This window comes from Varroa destructor, unplaced genomic scaffold (assembly GCF_002443255.2).
Source record: "Varroa destructor unplaced genomic scaffold, Vdes_3.0 BEIS01000004.1, whole genome shotgun sequence".
Classification (NCBI taxonomy): domain Eukaryota; kingdom Metazoa; phylum Arthropoda; class Arachnida; order Mesostigmata; family Varroidae; genus Varroa; species Varroa destructor.
This window is the reverse complement of record NW_019211457.1, coordinates 30,978,290-30,989,852: the sequence shown is the minus strand read 5'-3', so window position 1 is coordinate 30,989,852 and position 11,563 is coordinate 30,978,290. Positions and strand designations below refer to the sequence as shown.

The 11,563-nt window shown below is 40.9% G+C and overlaps 1 protein-coding gene and 1 long non-coding RNA gene across 5 annotated transcripts in view; one reads left to right on the top strand and one right to left on the bottom strand.

Moving 5' to 3' along the window:
- Nucleotides 1-57: 57 nt before the first annotated feature.
- LOC111249001 (uncharacterized) overlaps nt 58-11,563 on the top strand; it is a 24,185-nt gene continuing 12,679 nt past the window's right edge. For all 4 annotated transcript variants that reach the window (XM_086986157.1, XM_022802234.2, XM_086986160.1 and 1 more), the window contains exon 1: nt 58-1,519. In XM_086986157.1, the coding sequence (XP_086842283.1) occupies nt 1,089-1,519 (431 nt within the window). In that variant the 5' untranslated portion in view covers nt 58-1,088. The remainder of the gene's footprint in view (nt 1,520-11,563) is intronic.
- The window catches only part of LOC147756077 (uncharacterized), a 10,850-nt gene continuing 9,099 nt past the window's right edge, over nt 9,813-11,563 (bottom strand). Inside the window, exon 3 of the long non-coding RNA XR_015325800.1 lies at nt 9,813-10,132. This is a non-coding gene — a long non-coding RNA (uncharacterized LOC147756077). The remainder of the gene's footprint in view (nt 10,133-11,563) is intronic.

Sequence of the window (11,563 nt, the reverse complement as noted above, 5' to 3'; positions counted from 1 at the left end):
TGAATATTCTGTCGTTTTTTCCTCGTCTCAGGTTTTTTTCAGATATTTTTTGATAGAATTTCGGTCTCTGTAAATCCAGTGATGTTTTCGTTATAACCTTTTATAGTTAGGAATACGGAGCATCTTCATCTAGATATCATTCAAGTTCCTCCATTAAGTTGTACTGGCAGACCCATATAGATGTCCAGTAGAAAAATCTGCCAGTAGATTTTTAGGAAGCCTAGGAAAGTCACTCGTGAAGTTTTCGATCTTGTAAGCTCGATATATAGTTTAAATGGTCATTCCAAAATTTAAGGAATATTATACTATTTTTAGTGAAAACTCTAGGTGATGACGTTTACCGCGCTAAGGATACAATCGATGGCCGCTCTAAAAGTAATTAGCTATGTGTTAGCATAATAATACTGCCTCTTGAAGTTGTATAAATTGCGTTAGACGTTTTTTTGTGCGAAATTTGTGGTCATAGGCGTTTCCGGCCATGAATCCAAAGGCAACCAGGGTTTATCTGAGTGAGACGACGTACACGCTATACAATATTTGTTGAACATGCGAACAAAAGCAATCAATGTGTCAATAATTGTCAATAGAAGAGCTTAGTTTAATAACTGGTAGTAATGCAAAGAGCCTCTTTGAAACTAAACAATGTTTCGGCGAGATCGGCTGGCGGGTTTTCATCCCAAATTCTAAAGAAGTAGCTTACACGAATCGGACTCAGTTCATGTAATTTTACATACCACACAGTGCTCAAAAGCCTTTGCCAAAAAACGTAAACAAAAATGATTGTCTGCTTCCCTCCCTCTCTCTCTCTCTCTCTCGCTTATGTTGCATTGTAAAGACTAGATATTACGTAAGCGTCTAATTTTATGGTGCTTCTACCTGCAATTCATATTTCTTCGTATGTCACTTGCTATTGCAGCGTGTCGATGATCTCGACAAGATTCTGATATTGGTTTTCGCATAGCCACAATGATTGTTTTGGTCGTGCATCCGGTGTCCAGAAGTTCGTTATATTTATAAGCCTTTTTGCTCACGTAATTACAGTGGCAGTTTCTGCTGAACTGCTCAACACTGAGTGGACCTATTAACGCATGCGTTTGTGTTCGATGCAAGCGACGCCCGTCTCACATCATCATCAGCTAGAAGCAGTCGTATGGGAGGGCAAAGTGGGTTTCATATCGGTGGCTAGCTTAAGTCACGCTCGAGAGATCGCAACTGCGACTCAACGACGGGTTCATCCTCTGATGAGGTCCTTGCTTGTATGCTCGAATCGAGACCGCGAATCAAAGGGTCCTTTACTGCTGTTGCTTCTCTACTCAGATTGGGCAGAATCGTATTTGTTGGTAAATCTGCGATGGTACTATCGCGTCACATTCGGTTTGCTGACAGCACTCCATCCATTACTACCCCTGAGCAAATCTAAAGGAACGAAAGAACCGGACCTGCTGATTTTGCTTAACGCGACTGGCTCGATCTACAAGCTAGATGGCTGCACGTCTTACATCTGGAGGATCAGGATCAGGTAAGATCTAGCGTCGTGTGCGCTCTATAGCAAATTTTCTTAGAAACCATAACAACAGGTTCAAGCTGCTTCCTAGACAAGCGGAATTCGCGATTACATCTATTATATGTTGTTGCTGTTTATATTGGTCAGCGGTAAAATTATTCAGTAGAGTTGGTCTATCGACCTACATTATCACACTTAGGGTAGTAGTAATCACGAACTCTTTACGATTTATTTTGTGTCACACTTGACAGTTTGCCAAAGTGTTGCTTTGTATGAGATTAAGAGACACCGATGTGGGCAGATTGCAGTGATATGCTTTGCCATTACAGGTACGTGTATACACACATATTATAGAACTAAATTGAACGTTCCGATCTAAGAACTCGTCCTGTCGTTCTGACTACCGTCTCGGTTCTTTGCCTGCTTCTGTTATGGTATAGATGCTGTTGGGACCATATCCATACAGTTAAACCTAGCAAACCAAACGGACAAACTAAGCAGGCCGCCCGTTTTGTTCAAGAATATAACGTCGTTGCGTGTACCCCCGCCGACTTTCTGGTATCTTGCTCATCTCCAGAAGCTTTTCGTAATAACTTTGTTTAAGTTCGTCAGCGACCTTGTGTGACTAGTATAAACATTACATACACACACCCACAGATCACCGTGACGAAACTGGCTAGTTTCTAGCTGCGGCTTAATATATGCGCCGAGCTGGGTTGAATCTAGGTCTGTGATGGCGGCTTGTTGACTTAAGGTGGCGTTATGAATGGACAGCAGCTGGCAGCGTCTCTAGAGAGGCCCATAGCCGTAGCTATTACAATTTTTTGGCCTGTCGGCCGACTCGAGCATCATAGAATGATGATAAACAAAATGCAGAGGCAAAAGAAGAAGAGGCCAATACAGCATCTATACATCTAAGAAAGATTTGTTTCAGTCGCTTTCTTTATGAATGCGAGTATGCACTGTGCACACTATATGTTGTGTGTATTTGGTACCTGATTGCAATTCTGTGAATGTATAGGTAGCTATGGTGGAAAGCTGGTCTCGCTAAGACGGCCAGACAAGGAAAACGGTGAGACCCAACATACGTTCTCATTGGCGTTGCTGTATGTCAACCATTGTAACCTTTAGCGCCGCCGTCTGGGTGTGGAAACTGACTGAAGCATGCCGTGGCGAACCAAGTTGGCCTTGGCCCAGCGATAGCAGCACTGACAGCTTAATCAATTACGTACGTACCCTCGTGCATAACATGGTCTGTACTATTTGCAGTAACTACTATTGCTCACTAGAACCGCACACAAACACCCATAAAAGGATGGACAGCTAGCTACATCCTCGACTGTTCAACGCCGTCTGGGCCACAGCCGTTGAGCCTCTCACACAAATGCTGGGGAGACGTTTGACCCACACACCCAAATTCGGCGAAGTATACTTTTTCTGGATGATCTCTGTAGGCCTACTTCCCAGTTTCCCATGTATATATATATATAAAGACACGCAAGGAGCCATTGCACATCGATGGATTACAGATAATCTGTGAGTTGTCAGGATACCTGCAAGGGTTTCCAGGCATTATTGCAGAATTTGAGTCTTAGGTCGCTTTGACCATTATTACTGTCGACTTAATACGGATGGGGCGCCCGATCGCCATACGCGCCTGACGTCCTGCGTAGGCTTGTACAAGTAACAGCAGCAGCAAGAGAGTCAGCCGCTGAAGCAAGGGCCGAGACCGCATCGTGAGACGTGGGCGTCGACCAAAGCATTACCCGCAGTTAAGAGCGACTCATGCAGGTGGTCATATGCCAAGCAAGCGTGCGAAGCAAACATGGGAAGACCGGCCCGCAAACTGCCCGCAAGCGGAAGGCTTGCACGTGAGATAGGCCCAGCTATGGTTGGAAGCGGAGGACGACGAACCACAAGAGTATACTGGGTGTATAGAAGTTACAGAAAAGATTTTTGCGTCGATGCGATTTTTAGCTAGTGTTTAATTAGAGCGGCAAGCAGGTACAGACACGATGTGCTGTTAAGAGCAAGTCGTCTGTCATCTGGGTTAACTAAGGTAATAATCAGGACCAGGATTTTGTGAAAAGGCTATGCGGGTTACAAAGTTGAAGGGGCTAGTGAGGACTAATCAAAAATAGGAAAGGAAATAGAATTAAAATTCGTTAAGTAACTAATTGTAGTTATTTAATAATAAATAAAAGAATTATTTAATAATAGCCCAATCACATTATATGCGAATGGGCTGCACACCCTCTTTAACTTTGGCTTTGTCGAAAAATATTATGCTTCATTTTGAATGTTTTCGTTATAAATTTATGACGGATTCATTTGTTGTATCGACGAGAACAAACGAAGGTTTACTGAACTGAATAACGTGCGAGTGTTAATCAAGAGCCTCAAACTTAAATTAAATGTTAAGCTTTTTTAAAGAGCTTAACATTTAATTAAAGAATGTTAAGCTCTTTCTAGATACTGAGATAAAATATATAATCGTTATAATATCGAAAGTTGGCAGGTCGTGAAATGCACCTGATCACGGAACCGTATTTGCTGTCGGGGTGAACTTTAAGCCTTAGCTCAATGATCAAACGAAACATCAGCTCCCATCTGCTTAGCACTGGGTGAAGAATCAACTGCTGAATCGGCATGGCCTTCAGGCAATACTGAGATGCATTTCGTGATCCGACAACTACGATTGTACGCGTACAGAATATACGTTCACCTGTTTACAAAGATATAGGAGGAATTATCGACACCCGTCATTCAGGTTAGATTTAACACTGTTTTACACTGAGATAAATCATGAAAAATTCTTTAGTGTAGTTTAGTGAACTAAATAAACCTGTTCGCCATCATTGTTCGAGGCTTTGTTTACTTCACACACACCCCCTGAGATAAGCACTCGACCACCGAGGTTTGAATACGTTGTGGCGAGACCTAGTTTTTGAACCTAATTCACTATTAATTAATATATTATTATTAATTAATAGTGAATTAATAATAATAGTGATTAATATATTATCAGCTCTAACTATACTGATGACGTGTTCCTTGGCGTATATTAAGTTTTCCTCGGTATATTTACCTAGACATAACTAGCCCGCTATTAAATATCTCTTGGGTTTTTCGAAACTCGTATTAAGTGGAAGAGCAAGTTGCCGCATGACCAGAAACCGCATCCTAGCCTAAACTCTAATTGCTCAACATTAACATTATATGATATAATCAAGTTGTATTATATAGGTAAGTTATATACAGTGGCGTTATAAACCACGGCTGTTATAGCACTAAAGCAATCCATATGAAATGAGCATGACGGATCTTTCGGAGATGACGCAGCAGTAGTGAAAAAAAAAGACATTTTTTCAGGGTAGCTTTCTGGCAGTCATTGTAACTTGAAATGGGCGGCTCGACGGATACTAAGGAACTTATCTTATGAGGTTCAAATAGACCTCCATTATACTAATCCAGATGAAGTGCATACGATGTTCACGTCCACACGGAGACAGCTCCGTCTTCTGCTAACGTTCAGTTATTAGAGCAGCTCATGAGTAACCCTTCACTTCATAAATAATAAATCGATCACTTGGCCAACATCAATCACTTAATAAGCCAGTATCTTTTGGCAAGACGTCAATATAGAGTGTACTTCTAAAAGTATTGGGCGTTGCTAAAAACATCAGTAGTATTTTCTGTATAGACCTATTGAAGTAGTGAGAAATCGTTCAAGAACAAGGACGAAGAAGCATATAATCCTACCTTAGACTTGTGTAGTGACTTTCTGTCGAAAAGATAGTTTTAGTCGACCACCGTGACTGAATCTGGTAGTCGCCATTAGGAAAAACATAGTACGCCATGAAGAGTTTCGTCAGACCGAACATCTGTTGACAGGATGTCTTACCAATGAATGAATCTTGTAGCCAATCTCGTCTGTCAGTTAGAGCGAAAGGATACGAAAATTGATTTTAACGAACTAACTAATTGCTACTATAGTACGCATTAATACTGAGCATATATGCGAATCAATCAGATTCAGCTGTTCTTATTTATGGGATACGATAACCCTTTCATTGCAATCGAGTTCCATCATATAGGACAGCAGGATATAACGAAGATACATATCTAAGAGTTTCAATGGGTTGACGTTCCGCCTCTCAATATTAGCCATTGATCTCTATAAATTTTGAGACCAACGAAACATATAGTGATAAATCTGCGTGGCCTATATATAGATATGTACGTCATTCCTGAACGGTTGGCTGAATGTTTTCCTCAACACTTATATGATCTAATCCTTTAAAAAAACACAGTATCAGTTTCTTAACAAGCTTTCCAAGAATAACATAGACTCGTGATTAAGTAAACCACAGCAATGACTTATGAAATTTGTGGCATGAGTAACTGGCGCGGCCACGCTAGCACTCTTTCGAAATCGTCATCCGTGGCCTATATGGACGGGGTGGCTTACATAACCTTAATCAGGTCGGGCGCTCTTATACAAGCGTTTTGTAAGGCACATGTACAGCTTGGCGATGTCAAAGCCATTTCCGCCATCGAGTTTGCGAACAGTAGAGTTATTCACGTATAATTTCTTTATTTGCATAAACTGTGTAATATTTATGTGCTGTCGGTGGGACGTCGAGCGTTTTTCAACCTAGGTATTGGCCGTCCGCTTGTTTGGCGGCGCCAAAATGTTGGGACTATAGGGTAGTCTAGCTACGGGCTTAGCTCAACAGTGAGGACAGCAACATGGCAGCTGTCCCTGTAAGTTTTTAGTTAATGTGTATTTATTATGAATATCAAGCATGTCTACCAGTTCGTTTTATGACACAGATATTTATTCCTACGCTAATGATTTCGTTTTGAAAAAATCGTATTTGATTCTTGAACGCCACCGTAAGTCAAGCCTTTATTCTGCTGGCTCGTTACCTTCGCGCAACATCTTGCCGTTTCTCTTGACAGCCAGCGCTTTATAGGTGGTTCTATTTAACCTCATCAGGTCGTAATTAAGAAATCCTGAAGCGTATAGTATTGGACAAGAGGAAATATTTCCTTAACGGCCCTAAAGAAAAATCCTACAAGGCGTAAAACTAGAAACATATCCATTAGCTAGCTGATGCGATCATTCGGGTTCAAGTCACCATATCCAATAATATTTGTGCTTTAACTGTATATATTTTAGCGTGACAAAGAGAAGTCGCTGAGTATAACCGAACCCAAGCATTCTCCCTTGAAAATGTACTTGTTTCAAATAGTACGGTTGAATTTCATGAACCTAGCACCGTTATAATAGCTTGAAAATTTCCCTACAAGCAAGAATCTTGCATCTGAGTTATGGGCGGTTGACTTCAGAAAACTGAACCACACAAAACTGGTGCTACAGAGATGAACTACTTCTATCGTGGAATGAAATTATAGCCGTGCTTCACGATTCACTGTCCCTACTTGATTTGTTCTTCGAACATCATATAGAACTCTGTAGAGTTTCAAGCGAGTCACAGTCATAAACAGTGACCTAAATACGTATAACATTAACCAAGGCTGAGTCACATAATCATGCATTCTAAGGATGACAGGAATCAATAGATTGTCTCATTAATCATTTCATTTAACCATGACAAAGACAAATAATAGCCAGTTGGTAACTTTGTGCTAGCTGAGACAAATCTACGCCAGCCTCACCGGCCTGGTTTCGACGCCCCTGAATTTTTCGACGTTGATATCGAGAACGATAAGAGCAACTTCTCTGAGTGGTGGGATCCACTCAGGCTGGATCTAGACAGCCGCCAGAAGACTCTTCCCCTTAGAACTTAATAAGTCGGCTATAATTGTAGTACGTATCAATAAAACTTGACAATAATGATAAGGATAGCCATGATAATCGAGTGCTGATATGGTGCCTCGGTTTTTTTAGCTCATGTGTTGTTTTGAAATTTTTATGGGTCCTAGTGTAACACTAGGCAGCCGGTGGCGGCCGCTTACCGTTACAGAACGCTTAGTCAGCGATGCAAGAAAGTGGCGAACGAAGCCAATCTCAGTAGATTTAACACTAAACACTGGTGTATTTACCGCCGTCATTAGCTCAGAGCGCTTTCCCTTAGTACGCTGACGTCTAATACAGCTCTGTCGGGCGTTAGAACTTTTTTTTTTTTTAGAATTATTTTTATTGCCATCGTGGCACTACTCAATAAAGTTTCATGCTTATCCACATTCACTTATAATTAGTGCACAAAACTAGCAAATATATCAACTGATTCTGTTACATTCTTAATAGTAATAAAAATTAGCATTATGTTAAATTGTAACACATCAAGGCTATGCGACGGGCATGCTAAGAATTACGTATGTATTCACGAATCTACCAGTTTCCGACGGGGATCAAAAAACCTGGGTCTATAGGCTGCTAAACGCGGACGATATCTCACCTTGGAACACCCGTCTGCTACAGCTGTTAATTAGGTAAACAATTTGTTGTCGGTATCCACTCTGCTTTCCCGCTATAGTGCGTTTTGCAAGCCAGCCATTGTGTATGGCTATTTCGCGCTACGTCAACGTCAGCTTTATGCTCTGTTTATATGTTGTCCAATAATAGGTATTGCCGGCTGTCCGGAGTTGCTCTGAAAGCGTCTTCATGTCGTAGCTCTAGCCCTATTTAACTGCAGCAAAGCAATAATAACCATGAAAGCGGCCTTCTGAAAAAACTGTGCGGCTCAATAAACAACTATAAACAACGGGATTGATCAGGAACATCAGTGTACACAGAGGAGCAATAGACACTTAAAAACGTAGAATTTTTAGAACTATTGAAATATGTAGGACTTCAAGGGTATATTAAACATGTTATTATGTGTACATACACATGCTTAGATGCTGTGTCGCCATCGAAGTGATCTTTGGAGAGAGCTTTAAGCTTTTTTATGACTCATATATGGCTTTCTACAGATTCGTCCGGCGTTCTATGAGTGTACTACTTGCAGTGAAAGTTCACCATCTAAAATGCTAACATTTTCTCATAAGCGGCTCGGAGATTTAATAACAATAATTTTGTTCACAAGTTTACCATTTTAGGAACACGTACATCGGACGATTACAAGCATTCTACCTCGTTGCGCGTAACGTATGCTACCCACGCAATGCGCAAATAACTCACAAACCATTTGCACGGATTATTTTCGCAATGAACTTGGGTAATTTACCGCGCTGTGAGATTTGGCGGAGATTTCTACTGCGTCACTCTCATATCTCGTTGGTCCATAGCGTTTAATCAGGCACAGTTCAGTATATCGTTATCAATCACATTGATATTTTCCACTCTTCTATTATCCGTCTTTTCTGTTGAAATACCGTACTTCGATTTGACGGTTCGAGTCCTATATTCACATTGAACAACTATTAAATACCTCCATGACGAACGGCGTCGTGAATCGCTGGCAAATCCAGCTCCAGTGGACGTTTCTGTTACAAATGCAGATATAGAGATAACTTTAAGACTAAAAATCTACCTGTTTAAGAGAATGAACGCAGCGCTGTATCGAAAGATTCGAAAAAAATCACTCCAGTAATTCCATTTCAAGATCTACTTTGTTATTACGCGGATTATTTAAGCCTTCTTCTTAACGATGGTAAATTGCAACGCTACAGTCGTGATCTTCAAAAAGCGCACGACCTTTTCAAATAACCATGTTTAGGTACGGACGACGAAGAATCAATTTTGCTGTAGGAATCAATAATCTACAGATTTTATGACAGATATTCATACTGTGTTTCTGCTATTGATCCATGAATATGTGGACAGTTTTCCTGAGTTATATAGGTGGTTTAATGATCGATCGATTATAGCCATTAAACAATTATACTTAATGAGCAGGCATAAATCTCTGCTCGGTTGAATTCCCGCTTACTGCCATCCACTGGCACAACGGTGATTCGTTTGAGCCACTTTTCTTTCGATATTATTTTCCTCTGTCAATCGCGAGAAGAGCAAAGGGTAAGCTCCGACGTCCATGTTTAGTACGAGCCTAATATGCCCACTCCTCGCAGACAAGTCTGCGACTTCAGCAAACCTTCGGGTGTCGAAGTTTCGTCAAGGGACATCATTATTGCTGGTTTTCCTTGGTATCGTTGGCGCCATTAAGATGATCTGGGAAAAAAACAGAAATATGAGACGAAATCGAGAACAATCTCCCATTTTAAGTGCCACTCTATGTAAGGACCTCTACATGCAATCGTCTCACAAACAGTCGCTGTTGGTTGTCGTCGTACATGCTCTAGTGGAAACGTTTAGCCTGCGATTGACTGGCTTGGAACAGTACTGGTCTTTCTGAAGCCCAAATATTCATTGTGGGTTGAAAGCAGCATATTCGTTACGATTTATTTACTTATTCAGACAAACAGCGGGCATAAAATACGTGAACTAATGCGACAATCGATGATACCTTCATTTGCTCATTTTTAGCGCGGGCAAAATAAAATAGTCAGTGTTAGGTTTAGCGTACGTTGCAGACTTTACTGGGAGCACTATTCTACTGAAGATCGATGATCATGCCTGTGTAGCTGTTTATGCGTACCGGGTTAAACAAGCCATCATGACATTCCGCATGCTCCGAAGGGGCCATCAAGGCGAGCCTGAAACAAAGCCGAGGATAAAAGTACTTCTTCACAGTTCGTAATCAGCAAAAGAATCTTTGCAGGTCATTTTTTTCTTACCTCCGAGCCAATTGCTTAGCAACATTTAAATTCACATGCTTACAAACATTAATATTAAAGGTCATTAATTTTTTCGTTTCTCATTATACGCCTAATTATCATCCCGTAATCTAATTATCCGTCCTTTTACCATAACGTTACGCAATTTCTTTTTACACATATATTGTTTTAATCCAATATGCACGAAAATACATGAACGGACGTTGTTTCGCGTACCGATTTTCGACGGTATTTTCTACGGTACGTTCGCTACTGTTCATTTACGTAAATTCAATTGGACGTCAACCGTGTCTTTGGCATTCAAGGCTCGCCGGCGGAATAAGTGTCCAGTCAGATAGCCGTAGCAGTATCGCTGTTTCGATGTTGAGTGGGCGATATTGCGTCTGCCGGACGCATCAAGCGTAAGCCAATAATCATGTCCAAGTGCAGGCAAATTTCAGCCGTTCGCGTTACGGTTCAACGTGACACCAACAATACGCTACGGCCAAGCGCGTAAAACCCCCGCAAATTATACACACATTGATTAAATCGCTTTTATTTTTCTGTTTAGTCTTTCTGTTGTGTGATAGATGCGTCAACAAATAAATATTTGAGAGAATATATTCTGAATGTTTAAATTTTGTTCGATGGCGAGCTGGTTAAATGTTGGTATATGGACTCGAGCTCGCTTCGTTGGTGCTAGAAGCTACATGGTACAAGAAGTCCTGTTGCAAGACCAGCTGCAGGCAAACCGCACAACTGTTCTTAGTCTTATGGAAAAACGACCCAAATACAGGGCAAATATATAGAAGAGGAATATTTGCCGGGATGTAGTTAGAGTTCATGTGGATATCGAAGTTATACGTATCTAAATAAAGACTGAGACATGTTTCGTGTTTTTTAGACGTACGTTGTGGTAGCAGGCGGATATCGCCATGGCAGAACACAATGATTCTTTTCAACAATAGCTGTTTTTGCTTCTGGAAATTCAGTGGGCATTATATGTGCGACAGGGGGCATTCTGCCCTTGGCTGTAACTGATTGAGGATAATCATGGATGGGATTGTTCCGTAATGAGATTTGATCTTGTTTCACTGTCTAGTGGTCATAACTGCAACAACAGCAAAATGAACGTGCACTTAACCGAATCCAAAGAATAAATCTTGTCAGAGAATAGATCCGATAAAAAAGACACAGCTTCAAGGCTTTAACGACTTGCAAATAGTGTTTACGCGTGGAGAGTGTCCAGATAGGGGCGAGGAAAAGCCTGTTTACTAATTCATAAAAAGTGCTTTAGGGATTCCACAAGATGAATAATTTCTCACCAAACATAATGTACGACAATTCTACAATGTATCTAAGACTTGAATT